The 20,559-nt window shown below is 39.3% G+C and overlaps 1 protein-coding gene across 1 annotated transcript in view; it reads left to right on the plus strand.

Moving 5' to 3' along the window:
* CDYL (chromodomain protein, Y-like) overlaps positions 1 to 20,299 on the plus strand; it is a 54,019-nt gene extending 33,720 nt beyond the window's left edge. The window contains 5 exon segments of the mRNA XM_010180986.1: positions 9,798 to 10,033; positions 10,638 to 10,810; positions 14,097 to 14,307; positions 18,955 to 19,098; positions 20,141 to 20,299. Coding sequence (XP_010179288.1) covers positions 9,798 to 10,033; positions 10,638 to 10,810; positions 14,097 to 14,307; positions 18,955 to 19,098; positions 20,141 to 20,299 — 923 coding nt within the window.
* The last annotated feature ends 260 nt before the right edge of the window (positions 20,300 to 20,559 follow it).

Genomic DNA, 20,559 nt, shown 5'->3' on the forward strand with positions numbered 1-20,559 from the left:
TTTGATAGACTGTTCTACTTCATTGACTGTTGTCGTATTTATAAAAGCCTATGATCTTAAAGAGAAGTTGATGGCTTTCCTCAGCAATGTAAGGAGCATGCAGCCAAACACTACCCGTGTCTGTGCAATCCATCCTGCTGTGTAAGGGCAGCTCACTGCCTCCTGTTCCCCCTAGCTGCTGGCTGAGATTGGAGCGTTGCCTTCTCTCTTCACTGCTTTCAGCTCTGGTTATTTTCTTGTGATTTACCCTGGGCATAGTTCTTTGATTTGCTTGTTTACGACTATATCCTCAAGCTCAAAATTTGATGACATCATGTTCTTCTGATGGGCATTTTTCCAAGGCTCATGGCCATGTTCAAAATCTGTGCTATCTCTGCAAAGCCTACAACGTGGTCAAGCTTCAAGGCAAGATGATGTGGAAACAAATGCCTTCTGTGTTTTCTGGAAGCTGCCTGCAGTGACACTTTCCCTCAATTAGGCTTTGTCCCGTATCACAGAAGTTTTCCTCATGCAAAGCATCTGATCCCAAGTCATTTACTCTCAAAAAGTCTGCTAGTGTTGACTTTAGGACTTTCTCTGGGTTTGGTTTTTTTTTGGGGGGGGGCTTGTTGGTTTTTATTAATATTATTAATTAATATAGGAATAATAATGAATTCTGGATATTATTTATGAATTCTCCAGTGTCCTCACATACATGCCCACTGGTCCTAGCTAGTACTGCCAAAAACAAACAGGAGAGATCAGATTCAGCCTGAGAGCACAGGTTGTATTTACTTACTCCTTTCCAACATATTTCATTTGAGCTATTGCCAGTAGATATTTGGGATTTACTCCTCTCCAACAATATAAAGGACAAATAAACTGTTCTGAATCACTTCTTCAGTTCAGAGCACCTATCTATCTAGCATCTGTTGCTTAGGATACCCAAGGATACCTTTCATTATCTTGCTTTTAATGTGGGCTTGTTTTCCCAGAATATTGGGAAAACTGGGGAAAAGATTGCCTCTGGAACAAGTTGTGAATGCCTCTTTAGATGTGGTGTAAATAGCAATTGTGTGCTTTGCCTTAAGGCAGGATCTTTCAGAGATCTTGGCTTAAATCCTTGACTCTCCAGTGGAGACTGCTCTCCACTGAGTACCTCTGAATCAAAATTAAGAACCTGCTTGGCACATGCATTTCTGAATGTGCCGTTCATCAGAGGGCTCTGGAGCTGGTAACGTTCCCCTGAGACCTCTAATCTTCTTTTCACCCATACTTCTTTCCCCTGATGTAAATGCCCAGCTCTGTTGCTTTTTTTTCTCCACCACCCTTCAAGCAGCTAGCAGCCCTCTTGCTTAAGTGCAAGGCTCGGGGCTAAATACCCAGCACTGTCATATTTAGTTTTTTCGAGGAGGTACCCTAAAGACTCAGGTGACAATTCAAGAGACTCTGCCTTTGTGCTTGCCCTTCTCACCCTAGACAGTTATTTCTGTCAAGGTGAGCAATTTCCAATAAAGGGGTGCTGCTGCAGAGCAGACAGCCCGTGTTGGTAGGAGCAGTCTTGCAGACTACTCAATACAGGGTATAGCTGGCCATGACAAAGCATGCAGATGCCTGCACTTCTGTACTGGAAGATGGCCTCTCTGCTGCAAGCTAGCATGGGTTCAGGTAATCTATTTGTTGGCCATCTCTTAATGAACTTTTTGGTTCATGTCCCACAGGAGATTGAGACATCTTCATTAAGACAGATGTCAGGGAGTGGCCAGAAAGCCGCATGTACCTCCTTGAGGTAGACAAATAAAAGCAGAGATGATGCTTCGCAGCAGGGATGCTCACTCCAGATACTCTCCTGTAAAGCTCAATACACATACATCACCATCCTGAAAGTCCTCTAGCCCTGCTTACCTATTATTTCTCTGCATTGAAATGTAAATTCTGTAGGCAGTTGTCAATGGAACTCTTGCAAACTCTGGTACGATATTTAAACTCTGGTACAATATTTAAACTCTCATCTATGGGATAAGAATGAAATGTGAATGCTTATTGACATGTTGTTTTCTAAAAGAAGGTAAATGAAAGTATTCTGCCAACACAGTGGTGCTACACTCACCTGTATAAAACTCTTTTGTCATTTAGCTAAAATGTTTTAGACAATTTGGATGTCCTTAGAAGATTTATGTCATGTGTACGTGGCATCTATACCTCTGTGTCCGGGATGTCTTTTGGCAGCAGCTGTTCTAGGCTTGCCTTACGTTAGGGCACTCTCACTCTACACAAAGAGAGCAATTTTTTAGATCACTTTGGGGACTGGATTAAATTGCAATGAAGTGCTCTTAATATAGAATGTGTTCGCCTTAGGAGTTAGTGTGAAATAGCTGGGTATGCTTTGAGTTTAAACCTTAGCCTGTTTTGCGGTAGCTTTCCTCTATAGATGAGCCCCAAGAGATGTCCTTACTTAGCTCGCAAATTTGAGAGCATTTCGAGTGAACGCTGTGGTATCATAACCTGTAGCTCGACGAGTATCAAGATAGGAGAGTTCTTCCTTATGAAGTGTATTCCCAGTTTTAAAAGGCCTCAGAAAGGAGTCTGTGACCTTGGGAAGGTCTTTCTTTCTTGTACGTAATCGTGACAGAAAGAAACACGGCTAAATCTTTGCTTCCCCCATCAAATACTTCAGTGCATGCTACTGTGAAATATGGTTGGGATTTATTGACTGGAGTAATGTCAGAGGTGCTTAGGATTTTTCATCTATATTTCTTTTTGTTACAGCCACCTTGAATAACATCTAAAAAGTTGAGAATGATCTTGTGCACTGTTTTCTACTTCTCAGTAGTATCCTGACTGTAGATTCAATGGAAGAAAAATCCCTCCAAAATGAATCTAAAACTGAAGTGGAAGGGAGGAAGAGAGCAATCCTAATTTATCTCTGTGCCATGATAAAGGAGAAAAAGATTCTGCTCACCTGAGGACTGCTCTCTATATATTTCCAGTGAAATAATAAGATGGAGATGTATTTGCAGTTGTTAGGAGGGGAATATATTTTTTCCACTGTAAGACTGTGTAAAGTTTACTTAATACCTTTTGCATTAAAATGCACAGTTCCCTTTCGAAGGTAGTACAACTTAATCAGACTTTTAAAGAGATTTGTTGCCGGATTACATATTATTAATATTATCCGTGTCGTTTTTATGGGCATGGTCTTAAAGAGTGTTAGCTCTAGTATTTTGTTATTCCCATCTTTTTAAAGTACATAAACTTTCTTTCATTTCCACTTATATGACTTAAATACGTTTACCTTCATCTATTTTAACTTGGGGGTGGAGAAATGCCATTTTCTCTTGTATCAATTGCCCACTTTCAGTAGTAGAATTTTATGTCCTGATTAGTTGCATTTATAGTTGGCATTACAAGTTTATCTTTACATGGATACTTATGATCTGAGAAGGAAAGACATTCAAAAGCAAAAATAATTGAATAGCCTATAACCTACCTCAGTCCAACGTGACCAGTAATGCTGCCATCTTCCTAACAGTGTTATTGTAAACATATAAATATATTTGGTGCTGTAAGTAATCAAAGAAACAGAGAAAACTATCTGCAACAGGGGGAAAATGGCTACTGTAGACCACATTGCTCTAAATGTGACATGACAGCCAAAACAAAACTTGGTGTAGGGTGGAAAGACTTTTAATTGAGTAGCGAAATATTACCAAGCGTACGTGTGTGTGTATGTGTGGTTTTTCTCTCACGTTAGTTTTGTCCTTAGTGTCCTCTAAGAAATGTAGATTATATAGAAGCAATGTTTCGAGGTGACATTTAAAACTAACACCTATACAAAATATACGGAAAAGAGTTAGAGGGTGTGAGAAAAGGGCTTTTTAGGAACTGAAGAGACATTGACAACCAAGCCTGCCGGCCACTGCAGGGCTGGTTACTGCTGAGTTGTAGGTACTGATTGCTGATGTTCACCACCTACTACCACAATAATTTGCCAGTGAACGTGTGCTGAAAACCTCGATTCTTTGGGTATGGAAAGATGACAAATTAGCAAAACCAGCAGAAGGCGACTGAAGAACAACTAATGGATCTCTGTGTAACTATTTCCTGGAAACAGAATCAAGAAGTGGTTAACTTTATTTGAAAAGATAAAGTTAGTGCACACCCCCCCTCAACAGTAAGAGTTTTGAGGAGGTTTCGACACCAGTGGCAGGGTATTACAGTGATTAGCAGCCCATAATTTTCAGGAAGAATCACCCTTTCCCCTTTTCTCCTCCCAGGGGATGCATGTTCTAATACTGGGATATGCACAGACTTGCGTTATTCTCATTATTTGGCGCACTGTTGTGCACTGTGTGCTGCATCGATACACCACCATATTCTGGAAGGATGCGAGTAAAATTTTTCTTTCCTAAATGACCTGTACTTTCTGAATGTCTTTCAGAAACACAGAGCAAAACATTGTTATGGGTAAAATGAACAATAAGTTCAGTATTTTTTTTTCCTTTTACAAATATTTATAGTGACAGTCAAAGGAAGCTGAAACTTTTGCTTAATACCAAAATGTAAGTGCTGTAGATACGTATACTTGGACAAAAAATGGACACGTGTAGAATAGCTTTTTGGAGCATGTAAGGTTTTGATAGTTTTTTAGAACCCTCATTTTGAATTTTCTGTAATTTGTGCCAGTAGATTGCAATTCTAAAAAATATTTGCAGTGCAATTGTTGAAGCAGAGATGAAAGAAGTACTGAAAGCTGTTCTATATTATGTTTGCATTGCAGTATCACTGGCTGGGGCTGGCATCTCATTGTGTGAAATATTTGCTGTAATGCAGAGTTATGACTGGAAAAGCTTAACAGTGTTTACAGTTGAGCTTGCTCGCACATATGAGCGTGTGGCAAAACATCACTGTTTGTGGGCAAAAAGGGAACATGAGGCAACCTGCACCGGACAACTGCCGTGATGTCTTGTGGATTATATATACAGGAGACCATCAAGCAGTGCAAGTATAGAAAGGACTTTGGAAAAAGTACAACTTCTAGCACTGATTTTTTTTAAATTGTATTTTATATTTAATTTTTTCCTACTCAGTTTTGCAGATCATATTTTTCCTTCTCTGGTACTTGAGTTGTAATCAGTTACAATTACAGTATTATTTTTGTAGCTAACACTTTAAGAAATTGTTGCTGGTGGTGTTTGTTCACTTGCTTATTCAAGTGAGACTCTTATTAACCAGTTTGTCTCTTGATGTAGGAGAGAACATGGTTGGCGTGTGAGGGTCCAGGAAAGATGTGGGGGTCCCTGAAGCTTCTTGTAAGCACTGCAGACACATCTGAAAATACTGAGAGATTTTGTGATGAATGTGAGAGATTACTTTCAGCACAGCTGAATGCAAAGCAATGAGGAAGGAACAATACAGGCTTCTGTGCAAAACTATCCCTATAGCAAAACATAAAACCATACCTGGGCAATGACTGGTTACTGCTCAGGAAAAGGGTATTGAGTTTATTTGGGGTGATTTTCTGCAAAAGCCTGCTCAGTGCTAGCTTAAAAAACCCAACCACACAAACTATTATGGAAAAGGAGTAGAGGGCAAAAGAGGAGGCCCGAATACATCATGTTATAAATCCCCATCTTGAATATTATGTGCTGTTTTGGACTCTGTTCCAAGATTTAGTAGAAAAGCAAGAGGCATGGAGAAGAATGACGGGCTGGGGCTGGCTTCTGGAAGAAGAAGGGGTGAATAAGATTGGGACTGATCGATCTGGAGAAGGGAATGAAGAAAGTCAAGATGTATGTTGCAGGATTAACTGCCAAATATACTTAGGAAGACAAACCCATAGTGATTTCAAAAGTAAATTGGACAATCCTGTGGGAGGTAAGGATTTGATTACATGGGTTTGAGTGCAGCCTATGGTTCTAGGCATGCAGATTTTAGGAATCTCTAAATTTCTGGTGGCTGGAGTTGGGGAAAATACTCAGCATTGTTCACACTTCCCATCTTGGTATGCTTGTTCCTCAGACATCTGTGCTAAGGCTTTCAGAAACAGCGTACTGAGTCAGGCAAGCCTGTGAATTAAGAGTACGAGCCTACTCAAACCTTTGAATTGAGAGTGCGTGCATACTCAAAAGAAGTGTCCAGAAGAGGCTTGGCTGTCATTAGAGCACCTGTTTGGATGGGTCCCCAGTATTGTTGGAGGGAGGGGAGTGTTTGTACTCAAGGCTTGTTATGTAAGAAACCGAACTTCTCAAGAATTTTGGAGACAGCAACAGTGAGGCACAAACAGTTTAGAGAGGAGCTTGAGATTGCAACTTTTGGACTGCTGTGAAGCTGTGATCCTTGTTTTGGTCTTAAATCTGTTTATCTAGATGTCTGGCTTCGTGCATTTTGTTATTCCTCTCATATTTTGGAGAGGTGGATTTTTCAGTCTTCTGCCAGTGGAATGGGGATGATGACACCTTTGCTGTTCCGCCCCTCTTCCAACTTCTGCATTTTGTGTATTTCTCCCTTCTGAATAACCCAAAGTTCCTTTCTTAGCTGTTACCCAGAGCTGGTTTGTTTGGGGTTGTTGTTTTTTTTTTTGTGGTTCTCTAACAGCAGCTGCATGAAGATGGTCACTGCTGTCAGGTTTTGATCGGCAGCTGCAAAACCAAGCAGTCCTCTTAATTTCATGTTGCATCTGGCTGGTGAAGCTTTGTGCAGTAGTAGCATGTCTTCACCTTCGAGAAGATCACGTTACATTCATGAACAGTTTGCAGTTGGAAGGGGGTTTTTGTAACTAGAAGAGCTGTTTGTACCTCTTAAACAAACATAGTTCTGCATTAGCTGCCAATATCCAGAGTAAAACTTCTTTTTTTCCAAGCCCTTAGTGGTTTTGAAAGTCTCAGTTTGAGAGGAGCGGGCTCTGTGTTTTGTTTGACTTTGTTATGCTGTCTTCATTAACGTATTAAAATGTAGAACTGGTTTTGGTTTGTTATGAAAACTGCCTTTTAAAATTGTAAAATATAGTTGTAATTAACCTGAAAGTAAGTAACCCATAAAAAATTTTGTGAGGAAACCTATGGCGATATTGTTAATTCTCTCTGCCGCTTTATTTTCATCCTCAGTTGCTGCAACACATGTCCTAGACTGTGCAGTGACGTAACCTTTGCCTGGTTATGCATGGCATGAAGTATTGTTTCACCTCTGAGTTGTCTCTTCACTTCTGATGACCAAAAGAAAGATTTCCCTGTACCTTAAGGTGTAGAAGGTCACAAAGTTACAGTGACAACAACAAATGCTAACAAGTGCACTTTGGATCTGTCAGTGCTGTGTTCTGATCCACACCAGCTGCCCAGATCTCCCTGCACAGAGGGGCAGTTTCTAAAGCCAACGGGTTTTTGATTCCAGTTGAAGTATCCTAAAAGCGTGTTTACACGATGTAGGAGACGTCTTCCGCCGACCTGCGGCTGTCCCCCCCAGTGGTTTGGAACTGCAACTATTGACAAGTGCAGGCAGAGTTTTGGATAAACTAGGGAGGTCTCTTGCCAATTCAATGAGCATCAAAAGTGGTGTGTGATGTTTACAACTTGGTCTCTCTTGCCAAAAGTTGTCTCTCAAATTGTGTAAACATTGCCTCTTGCATCTCAAAAGTAATTTTCTGGTGTTTGAGTATGTCTTAGGAAGTATGAGTGGTGGGAAAAGATCTTCTCAAAGCTCTTACACAGGTTTACTGAGTCTCTTTTTGGCTCAGTTGATTGTGCTCTCTTGGTTCTTCACTTTTTTCACTGTGACTAGGACAGAAGCCATAAAAATCTTATGTCAGGGTTTAGAAATCAGGTGATCTCAGCTGCTTTAATTTGCCTTTCCTATGGAAAAGCAAACCATTGTGGTGGTGTTCCTGTAAATTCCCTTTGACGGGAATTCTTTTGCGGGAATGTTATCGACACGGTGTAGTTTACAAGGGAAAAGTACCAAAAGCATCCTTCATCAATTTCTTATTTGGTATGCATCAAACTTTTATGTATTCTGTGGAAATGAAAAAAGGAATTTGATAAGCTGTGAAAAATTTAGGAATAAATGTGAAACTTCTATGGCAAGATAAAATAATAAATTTCTATTTCATTTGTTCACCTCTGTTGTCTCTGAGACTGATCACAAACAGAATTCAGTTGCTTGCTCTTCACTTCAAATGAAAAATCTTGAGTTGTCTAACTTCACAAAGAGTCATACGGTGAGAGGATTAACTCACTAATACAACAAGAAAGACTTTTAAAAGTTAAGTAATACCATATTATTGTATAGCTCCTTTGACAGACAACTTGCCTAATTAATTATAACAGATTTCTAATTAAAGATTTATTTATTTGAAAATGTTATCTAAAGACTTAATTTCTGTCTGAAGGCAGTTTCTGAAATACAAATAGAAAATATGCATAGTGTTCTACATTTTAATTTCATTAGTCTTTCTCTTAATACGTCTCTCATACTTCATATGGGTCAAAGTAAGCAACATTAGAATACTGTTGAAATGTGGAAATATAGGATATTCCAGTTATTTAGGTGAGCCTGTTTAATGTCTTCGCTGGCCCCACCAGTGTTTGAAGTATCTTGTAAAACAAAATTAAAATCGTAGCATTGCATATTGTTAGAACTTTTAAAATAGAGCTTCTTCAGAAAGATAATGACAAATTAAGCAAGATCCATCAGTGGCATTTAATTAACAACTTACTTATACGTGGTTTAACTATACTTTTTAAGACATATGCACAATGTCCTGAAGTCCTTGTTTGTGAGATAAGGGCTGTGGGTTTCCAGTTGATTCTAATGGAGTCTGAGACCTCCATTTTCATGAAGAGCCTTTCAAAAGTTTCCTGTTTGAACCTGTAACACGTTTCTCCAACATTTTTACCCCTACTGTCCCCTCCCCCCACGCATACACCATTACTTTAATCTGACAAATTTTATGGAGATTTTCCGTGGAGACTTTAACATAGGGATGGATTAGAGATCCGTCTATAATCCATTTCTCTTCTGAACGCTAATTATTTGGAATTATGTTTCTAATGTGGAGTACGGAAAAACCTGTCCCTTCTGTACCATGAGGAATGGCCTGTTTACTTGGATGCCTTCAGATTCTGCCTATTTAAGTGACTGGGAACAAGACCAGAAAGACATAATGCTCTGTTTGCCAATTCTAATAGCAAAAATTGTTTAGACTTGAGAAATAGCTCATTGTCTATGAATCCATTAAAAGATCCATCACTGTGTGGGTCTTGTTTCCCTCTCACAGAAGTATGGTCTGTATATCTTAATGTCTGTTTTCCTCTGAAGACTATCATACTTTATATGATCTTGTCAATCAAATTCTTTTCATGTTTTATTCTAAGTGTTGTTTTCTTCCATATATTAACTTCTGGTGGCATTTGAAACAAAAGGTTTCTGCCTCTTTTTGCAATCTTGATGCTGTGAGATGACTTAAAGATGTTGGAAAGGAAGAAAACAGAGTGTTAGCCAACTGAAGTGCATTGGTATTAGGAACATTAAAAAAACCTTTCCCTCCTAAAAAGAAGCATATGATGGTTGGTCTGTTTGGCTTGTTTAAAATACATTTTGTCACAACTGTAAAATGAATCTGTTGGGTCTTGTCATCACTCTGATTTTGCTCTGTGCACAGTGTCTATTTCTGAGGGCACTGAGTTTCATATTTGCTGTGTTTTCTTAATGTGACCGGTGTGTTTTCCTACTAATAGGGATTTAGAAACTGCTGAGCTAATGACATGTACTTAATAGAATGTTATTGTTAAAACTATTTCCAGGTACATCCACCTTTATGGAAGCATTAGCAGCCAATGGTACAACCAACATACAGACATCTGTGACAGGAGTGACAGCCAGCAAGCGGAGGTTTCTTGATGACAGGAGAGATCAACCTTTTGATAAAAGGCTACGTTTCAGTGTGAGACAAACAGAGAGCGCATACCGGTACAGAGACATTGTTGTCAGGAAACAAGATGGATTCACACACATTTTGCTATCAACAAAATCATCTGAAAATAATTCACTAAATCCAGAGGTCAGAACAATTCTGGTTTTTTGGGGGAAGGGAGCTGGGGGAATTGGGAGCCCTTGCCTCATTTACGCCCGTTATTCAGGCACAAACGGGCACAAAACAAGATTCAGGTTGTCGTTTGCAAGGTGTTGCACGTACACAACTGACTCGAAGTTGAGTTTTACCACTGTGTTATCTGGACATGTAGTTGTCCTGGATGTCCTGTCTTTTATAAGACGCAGTGATTTACGAAGTGAAACCTGAAATAAGCTTTAGCCTGAATTAAGGATCTTTTTTTCTGAACTGGTTGCATATGCCATCTGCTGTCCAAGTTACAGAAATGCTGAGTGAGTGCTTTAGTTACAGATAACATCTAATAGATCTTCCTTAATGATTTCATTATCTTAGTCTAATTACATTTTTGAAATGCAAAGCTTCTCATACTTTTTTTTAAACTTTCTTATTTCCAGATAATGAAAATAGTTAACTTTTCTAATATGATGGTTGAGTGCATCCTAAGGAAAAATGAAATATGTCAAAGATCTGATGGGGGGAGGGGAGGAGGAGAACAGTATGTTGCTTTTTAATGATGGAATAAAAAGATTGTAATGGATTTTTGATTTTTCAGGTAATGAAGGAAGTCCAAAGTGCACTGAACACAGCGGCTGCAGATGACAGTAAACTTGTGCTGTTCAGTGCAGTTGGTAGCATTTTCTGCTGTGGTCTTGATTTTATTTATTTTATACGACGCTTAACAGATGATAGAAAAAAGGAAAGCACTAAGATGGCAGAAGCTATTAGGTATGTAAGATTATCTTCACGAGTGGAGATTCTTCATCAGGTAGTCTGGCTTGTTTTAACTTTTTGATTTCAAAAGCTTCTAATCCAGCAAGATCTCAGACATTCAGCTGTTATGTGATACAGCGTGCAGCACTTCTTTATACTCCTTGTCCCTTTCTATTTCAGTTGTCATTTCATGCATCAGTATTTTTACTACTAAAATTTAACTATGAAAACTAGTAGTTTGGTAATACTTCTCCAGTTGATACCCCTTTTAAAAGGCTTAAATAGCCACAGGGTTTCAGGAAATCAAATTTAACGCACACAAACACAAGAAGTGCATTGAATGAGTAACTTAATATAGTACATTCAAAGCAGTGGAATGATAGATACTTTTAAGAAGTAGATGAATACTGGGGATTATCATCCCAATGCTAGGTACCAAACCTGACATTGGAACAAAATGAGTGAACTACTATAAACTAGAAGAATATTTATGGGAAAAAAGTATGAATCTGAGGCATGTATTGACAGTACAGACACTATCTTCTCATTTGAACACTGGGTTTGAGGGCCTGGGCTCTTGGATTAGCTCTTGTACACTTCCAGAGTGTCTGTATTCCTTCAGACACTGCTGTTCTGTCACCGTTATCAATATTCACATCCCTAAAAAAAGGCTTTGTAACATGTAAAGCCTATTTCATTGGAGGCGCAGTTGGGTCCTAGAGGTGACAGTAGTTATTTTGTCCAAAGGAAATTTTCAGTCATTCCATGTAAAATTTGCTCATGCAGTGACTTCAGATGCAACCAGGTGACAGAGGCTCTTAACACTGAGCTTCTGTCACTGGTTTCATTCAGGCCCTTCCAGAAGCCTGATTTGTCACCTATCGCTCATCGTTAATGAAACGGATAAAAGTAACTTAAAACACTTATGAACCCCCCTTTCAAGTATAACAGTGGTATTTTTCATATATATGCTAGAGATGATCCTTTCTGGAATATTCAGACATGATTAAAATGATCTTCAATCTCTGGATGGGATGTTTGTGTGGCGGCTTCCAGAATGATTTTTGCATTCATCGGTTTCAGTTCACTAGAACGAGTTAAAAAGCAGCATGATAACCTTCAGTGATGGATGCAACGTAGTAAAAATGTCCTATTCGCAGAAATACAAAAACATAATGCAGATAAAGAGCAAACTTTAAATCGGCACAAAATCCCCCTCTTTTAAAATTTGGATTAAAATCCCATATTTCAGCATCTAACACTGAAATGAAAAATCATTTGTCAATCAGAGCAAAGAAATGCTTTGCAGGTGCTGACAACTGTACATTGTACATTGTATTCTAATCAGAATTTGTCATGTACTTCAAGTAAATATGGACAACTTCTTAGTTTTATGTGGTGAGTATTTACTGAGAAATGTCTGCACCTCAACTTCAGTATTTTAGAAGTCTCTGAGAACAGAGAAGCAAGTAAGCACTCATACTTTGTGGGCACTGGAATGAGTTGTCATTTTGGGTTGATCATGAGGATGAGCATATGCATTTGTAGCTTAATAGTATAGCCCTTACAGCATTATGACCAACCAAGAGCAGGAGATGTGGAGGGGAAGCTCACAAGTGTGTGGTATGTGATAATGGAGCTCTACTACTTATGGCTTGTTCATAATTTTAAAAGGCAGATTTCTTTATTAAGAAAAGCTATCTCCCAGAAGTCCAGAAATACTCCTTAAGGAAACTCATTAGTGCTTTGCCCATCTTCACTTATACCTATATACTTTATATCTTCACTTAAAAATAAACATAGATACCTTATAGCAATATCATACATAAAGACAGTGAAGACCAAGCAGGGCTGTAGCCATGGTTTTAGTGCCCAGAGGTGAGGTGTGGCCACAGCCTCATCTAAGAGAGGGCTGTGAGGCATGTGAATATACCACGAGCACAATATTGGCTGGTGATTGTAGAGGGGGCATTAAATCCACACCTGCCCAATTACTGCATTTTGTTGGGCTGGGAGAAATGCTAGGCTTCACAGAATCAAAGTGTGGTTGAGGTTGGAAGGGACCTCTGGAGCCTATCTTGCCCAACCTGTCTCTGTTCAAGCAGGGTCACCTAGAGCAGGTTGCCCAGGACCTTGTCAGGCAGGGTTTTTGAGTATCTCCAAGTAGGGTGCATCCTCAACCTTGCTGGCCACCTGTTCAGCCACCCTCACAGTAAGAAAGTGTTTCCTGATGTGCAGAGGGAACCTCCTGTGTTTCAGTTTGTGGCTATTACGTCTGGTCCTGTCACTGAGCACCACTGAAAAGAGCCTGGCTCCATCCTCTTTGCACCCAAGTGTTTATGCACATTTATGAGAGACCCTCCTGAGCCATCTCTTCGCCAGACTGATCAGTTTCAGCTCTCTCAGCCTTTCCTCACATGAAAGTCAGTCCCTCAGTCATCTTGGGGGCCCTTTGCTAGACCATCTTCAGTAGCTCCGCATCTCTCTTTCACTGAGAATCCTATAACTGGACACAGTTCTGAGCAGAGGGGAAGGATCACCTCCTGCAACACACCTCCGAATGCAGCCCAGAATACCATTAGCCTTCTTTGTCACGAGGGCACGTTGCTGGCTCAAGTTCAACTTGGTGTCCGCCAGGAACCCAGGTCCTCTTCTGCCAAGCTGCTTTCCTGCTGTTTGGCTTCCAGCATATGTGGGTGCCAGGGGTTGTTCTTCCCCAGCTGCAGGACTGCACTTTCCCTTGTTGAACTTCATAAGATTCCTGTCAGCCCATTTCTCCAGTCTGTCGAGGTCCCCTCTGAATGGCAGCATGACCCTTTAGTGTATCAGCCCAGTTTTCTTTATCATCAGCAAACTTGCTGAGGGTACATTCTGCCCCATCATCCAAATAATGAATTAAGCTGTCGAACAGTATTGGACTCGGCACTGACCCTCCTGCCAGGGTGCAACACTAATTTCTGGCCTCCAAGTAGACTGTGTCCCACTGACCACCACCCTCTGAGCCAGCCATTCAGACGTTTTTCAGTCCACCTCAGTGTCTGCTCCTCCAGCTCGCACATATCAACACCTTTTGGGAGAGTCATGTGGGAGACAGTGCTGAAAAGCCTCACTGAAGTCCAGGTAGAGACTGTCCACTGCTCTCCCCTCACCCACCAAGCTAACCACCTCAGCGTGGAAGGTTATCAGGTTGGTTTCGAAAGTGATGTTACTGGGGAGATGAATTATCACTGTTTTTAAGGACTGGTATATTATTTTATTCTTTCTATACATGTAGTGAGTGCATGTTTCTGTTTCTCCTCAGGAATTTTGTGAATACTTTTATTCAGTTTAAGAAGCCTATCATTGTAGCAGTAAATGGCCCAGCCATTGGACTTGGAGCATCTATATTGCCTCTGTGTGACGTGGTTTGGGCTAACGAGAAGGCTTGGTTTCAGACACCATACACTACTTTTGGACAAAGTCCAGATGGATGTTCATCCCTTACATTCCCCCGGATAATGGGCCTGGCTTCTGTAAGTAACTTGCAGGGTAGGGGCTGACAGCTTCACAGTGCAGTTGGGATAATATATCCAGAGTGATTTCAAGACTTTTTATTACCTTTGCTATGTTGTCTTTCTTATTTTTCCTTTTTCTTATGAAAAACCTTTCATGAGAAACCAGTATTTATAGCTTATTCCGTGCTGTTACAACCTAGTCTTCACCTGTGTGCACAGAACAGAAAGCAGCCATGGGACCTAATTCCACGTCACAGGCACCCTTAACCCTGACGGTGGCAGAAGGGACATGATGTCCTGCATCCCAGGACGTACCTTCCCTGCCAATGCCTTGTGAGGAGCAGCCACGAGTGTCTTGCACACAGCACAGCACCAGAGTGTAGCAGAGCACGGGCTGTTCTGTGCTCAGTGTCATTATGTAGTAGAGCACCGTGTCACCAGCTATTAGCAGTCTCGTGCTATTATACAAAATAAGTAATTCAGCTTTCACGCACTCATCCTTCTCAAGAAGTCGTGTCGAACTTCCTCACTGTGTAGATCTCTGCTGATGTTTAACGCTAGTGTGCTATGCAAGAAATAGTCCAAACCACCTTTGTGAAGGATTTTTTTCTTTACAGTCTGGCACTCAAGTCACAGTACTGCTGTATCAAAAGAAAAGTGGTAATGCTTTGCATTGTTGCTGAAAACAGCCACATGTTACTTAGTATCCCTTTCCTGGCTTTCCAATTAGATGAAGGAATCAAATGTAACAAAAAGCTATTTTAAAATCTCTTACCTACATTGTTTTCATATTGCTTACTATTTTTCACACTGTGTTCTTTGAAAACTGTTAGACCTACTTCCCATTTCAATTTGAAATTGAATAATAACACTATGAAACAAGTGCTTGTAGCTACACCTGGTTTTCTTAAAGTACTGTTTATTTTAAAAGCCATTTTTCCTTGTAGGTGTGTATTGATTTAAAAATAGAGATGATGATATATTAAAAGCATCAGTTTGAACCGATCTAATGACTAATTGTGTGATGTCTGGATTTAGTTATTAGAGGAGAACAGGAAAGGTAACTGAAATAGATTAACAGTTATAAGAGTATCTTAGCATGTTTCAAACTACTGATTGTTCCTTTCCCTTTTTATTTGGCCATCCATCCATCCACTCACCATCCATTCCATCCATGCCCGTCCTTTAGAGACTTGTTACTTTTTGTTTCTCCAAAAGTTGTATAAAACCACAAGAAGCTCTTCCCTAGTATACTCTTTCATGTGTGTTTGTGAATGCTCTCATTTTTCAATATGAAGACTTAAACTGAAAGCTTTCAGTGGTAATTCCACAATATTCCGTTCAAAAAGGGGAAAAAAAGGTCCCCTGTTTTCATACTATCCTCAAGCCTTTGCAGTGCAGCTATGTCAGTGCTCTATGGGACAAAATAGAACTTCAGGCAGCGGATGCCATGAAATACACTCAATCTATACCAGAATTTTTGATGAAGTAGCATTCTTTTTGTCTATAAAAGGGAGAGAGAAGTCAGCAGAAAGAGATGGTATGAGTGAGATGAGGAACATTCAGGGGAATATATTAAATATGCAAAAGAAAGAATTAAGGCCTCTGTATGCATCATAAAATTTGGTACAAATGTAATAATTCAGCAGTATTAGTCCCACTCTTAACTCTTGTAAGTCAGGTTCAGTGCATTCTTTTTATTATGAGCAGTTATGTAAAAATCTTCAGTCATAAGATTGTTGGAAATACTTTCCCTACAGTCTTGGCTGGTGAGCAGGTCTCTCACGGAGTTTTGGTTTCTTTTTTTTTTTTCACAGAATATATTCAACGGAGTTAATTATTACAGGAAAGCTGAAGCCAAGACCTTACGGTTCAAAAGTGATACTGTATTGGAAAAAAACTCAAGAATTTTAGTAGAATTCTTAAACTTGGGTTTTGAGTTTGAAAATAATAGAGATTAAGGTGATGTCTGTCTGGGGAGATACATTATCGTGTGTCTGCTCTGGTTTTTTAGTGCTGGACACAGCAGCACAGGAGCCGTGTGATCAGCTTCACGTGCTGGGTGTCCCTGTCAGGCTCCAGCACGCTTGGCTGTGTTTCTTACACTTTTCAGTCACTCATGAGGCATTCACCTTTCCATGGTGCCTGCAGCCCACAGCACAGCCAGGGGCCTGGCTGGTGCAAAGACTGGCTGCCTCCTGACCATAGTGCGAGAGGTGAGGTGGGCTCGCACAAAAGGTCCCCCCATGAGCTTCGAAGGACTTACTGTGGAAGAGATGGAAAGGATGTCCCAGTGAGGTTCCTCTGCGAAAGGAGAAAGACTGAGTAGAAAACAAGAGTTGTTAATGAGAATCTTATCTTAATGAAATATTTTTATCATCCTTCTTACTATTGCTGTATTATAGTTCTTGGAAAGTAACCACCAAGTGTGTTAATTTTCACAGCAGATACAAGGCATGATTAAAACTTGTTTAGTAGTGGGTCTCTGGCATACACTGTGTATAGATCAAAAGTGAAGCTGCCAGAGCAAAACATTTGCCTGCAAAACCTGTCAACTGAGAACACTAATGGGAGCGCTCAGTTCATGTGAGGTTTTCTGCTAATGCTGTGTTCCAGCTGGCAGAAATAAGATAACTGCACTTTATCATTTGTGGGTTTTCATGTTCAGGACTCAGCAGTTGCTACTGAGTTTTAGAAAAAAATTAAGGTTTTCTAGCATACATTTTTATCCTTGTTACCAAAGATACAGGTGAAGAATACATAGACCTGACCAGCTGACTTAAATTTCTGACTTGCCTAACTCCAAGTTAGTTTGACTTCACATTTTGATCTTTGATATAAGTGTTAAGTATCTTTTAAAATTCTTTTGGAATATTTTTTTTAACCATTCTCCTTTGGAGAATGATTCCTGGTTTTAGACAAACTTGTGACTATCACTGATTTTTGGCTAGTGTTACAGGTTAGTATCATTCACATATAGTCTGGAAAATTAATTAGAAGGTACAGTTGTGATAATTAATGAACACTGTATATTTTATTCTGCCTTCACAGAAGGTAGAACTATAGGGCTATATAACTTGTACCTTTAATTTGAGGCTTGTTTTCTTTAACCTAATACACGTGAATCACAGCTTCCCATATTAACTTAGGAGAGATGTGCTGATGTTGATAAATTTTCTGTAAAAGCTCCTAGGAAATGTCTCTCTTTAACGTGCCTAATGGACTGGGAGTCAGCAACTACACTGCCAGTGGAATCATTACAAAGGGGCAAGGAGTAGACCTCTTTGTTTTCAAATGTGTAAAATGGCAATACTAGGAACGGTACCTACAATAATTAGATAACTTAAGATCCTTAGCTGTAAGTTGCTGTAATAATTACCAAAATTTCCAGTGTTAGAAAATGTTAAAAACCTCAGAATTTTATCCTCAGAAATGCTACACCTGTCAGGTTTGGGTGCTTTGTAACAGCCTTATTTCCCATCTTCCAAGAGTTCGGTGATGGCTTTGTCATATCTTCAGTGTAAATTAATCATTAAGAAACAGTAAAACCCATTTTTTTCTTTGAGGTTGACAATTACTCTATTTTAATCTTCACTGGCTGTTTCTGTGCAGATGTCACTGCAAGCAAAAAGTTTATGAGAAACTATATAAGAAACATCACTAAAGGTAGAATTAAAGTGTATGCGTAAACAGTTGTAGGATGAAGTTGTAATAGGGAAGCTGATAAATAGTGAAGTGTGTGATAATTACAAACCAAAAAAGATTTACAGAACTAGCGATCACCTTATTGCATAGAATGTAGTACTCTGTTCTGTACCTTTAAACTATGTACAAGATCTTTTAACTACTGGGTTGCTTGGTTTTTTTAAATGAGACTGCTAAATCAGCTTTTGAAAGGATTTATCAGTTCAGTATTGAACTCCTGAATAAAATGGGAATGTCTATTTTCTAGGAATTTGACTAGAAATCAAAATCTATCCTGCTCACTTCAGTGGGTTTTAGAGACCAAATTCTAAGATGATCCAGCTGTTTTAAATGCTGCATCATGAATGAAATGCTGCTGAAGACCTTTGAGAGTTGCTGAAAATAAACAATATTTAGGTTTCAAACATTCTTGGTACTAAAAACCATTTTAGTTGCAAAATATTTAACTGTTCTTTTCTACCGAGACTGGCAGTTCCCAGGAGGTCTGCTACCAAAACCGGGTTATCTTTTCGCTTGACAGATGACGTTGACTTTGAGCAAAGATTTAATTGCTGCAACAAACATTATTATGAAAGGGCGAGCTAATGTATTCACTGCTGGTTTCCAGCTCTGCCAGGCATTCTAGCCTATTGCCACCTGCACAGTTAATCAGGTCAGCAGCAGTGCAAGAAAGCCAGAGCTAATGAATGTTCATGAATGGCAAATGCCAAAAGACATTTTCACGTTTAACCCTTAATCATAGACCTCCCTATCTTTATACCTACTGCTGTAGTGTAGTCAGCAACACCCACCAGCTACCTGTAGGCAAGTCTTTTTTCTTTATTAGTTAGAAGTTGGAAGAGCTATAATAACACTATTTCAAACAGTGCAGGCATTTTCCTTATTTGTTTTGAACATTTTTCCTTTAATGAGTTTTGTCTCATTACATTTCATACCAGAAGTAACTTTTTATCCCTTCAGGCCAACGAAATGTTGTTCAGTGGAAGGAAGTTGACTGCGCAGGAAGCTTGTGCCAAAGGACTCGTCTCTCAAGTGTTTTGGCCGGGAACATTCATACAAGAAGTAATGGCTCGAATTAAGGAACTTGTCACATGTAATTCAGTTGTAAGTTTTCTTTACTTTCTTACAATACATTTTTATGATTAGCTTAGTAAGAAATAACCTAAGTGTTATTAGACAACATCATAATGTCCTTCTAAAAAAGGCCGTTTTCATGAAACAAGGACCACGTGTTTGTATAGCGATGTCTTTTAACACATTCTTATGTATCTTTTTGTTTCTGGGTTTCCAAAGATTTTTAAGTTTGTACCTGACTCTTCTTCTTTATGGTACGCCATAGCGCATTGTTGTTAAGAACATTTTAACAGTATTGGGCTCTTTACAATATATTTTGGTTTTAACATAGTTGTGCAAGTCCAACTTCTTCTAATTAAGTGTAAGCAGTTGCCCTAAGTACTGCACAGAAACACATGAATCTCGAGTAGTCTTAGGTTGTAATTTAAATTTCTGAGGAAATAAATGCAGTCTTTGACATTAGATTGAACTTAGTTTTATGAGTAAGGCCTAGTGCATCTGTGGTTGTGTGCACTACCGGCAGTTGCACAAGAGAGCTGCAATTACCAATCTTTGATGCTTTTTTACAAAAAAAGATGCGGTACAAATTACTTGTTCTGTGCATTAGACACTTTGGATTTTGAAACAGATTAATAGTTTTCTAAATGGAAAAAGCAAATGAGATTTTTTTTCAGTCTATTTTAAATGCTTAAGATATTTAAGATCTGCCTGGTTACTAGAGCAGCTGCAGATAATAATGTAATAATTCACCTTCACCAGAACAGACAGGAGTTTTCTCTAGTAATCAGTATAAAACCTCATCTATATTTTTTCAAAGTTATGATTTCATAATTTTCATTATTTCCACATTTTTGTGCACTTGCAAATTGTGTTAGTATAGGGCAAAGGAAAGTCTGCACGACGCTATGAAACACTCTGAGAGAAACATTTCTTAGGGTTACAGTATGTCCAGAAATTTATAAGCTTGAGTTCATAATCATCTTCAGTATTTGTCCATATAAACCTGGAAGTGCAGATGTCACTCGGTTCTCATGTAATACTCAACTCCCCTCCTTTTTTTTTTTTGGCCTAGGTACTTGAAGAATCCAAAGCTTTAGTCCGTAACATCATGAAGGTGGACTTGGAACAAGCAAATGAAAAGGAGTGTGAAGTTTTGAAGAAAATCTGGGGCTCAGCACAAGGGATGGACTCAATGTTAAAATACCTGCAGAAGAAAATTGATGAGTTCTGATGAGATTCCCATTGACACTGGAATTGTATTTCTTGGACATCAGGGCAAACAAAATATGCCCATTAAAAAAAAAAACCTATATAGACTCACCCCTTGCTCAGCTTGGGAACAGGAGTGGATTTCCCCCCCCTCCCCTTTTATTGTCAAGGGGTTTTAAAAGTACTGTATCACTTAAATTTGAACAAAACTCCTTTCTCCCTCATTGTTACATATAGATATATACACACACACACAAGTGTATGTGTGTGCATATATACATC

This window comes from Mesitornis unicolor, unplaced genomic scaffold (assembly GCF_000695765.1).
Source record: "Mesitornis unicolor isolate BGI_N332 unplaced genomic scaffold, ASM69576v1 scaffold20273, whole genome shotgun sequence".
Taxonomy (NCBI): Eukaryota; Metazoa; Chordata; class Aves; order Mesitornithiformes; family Mesitornithidae; genus Mesitornis; species Mesitornis unicolor.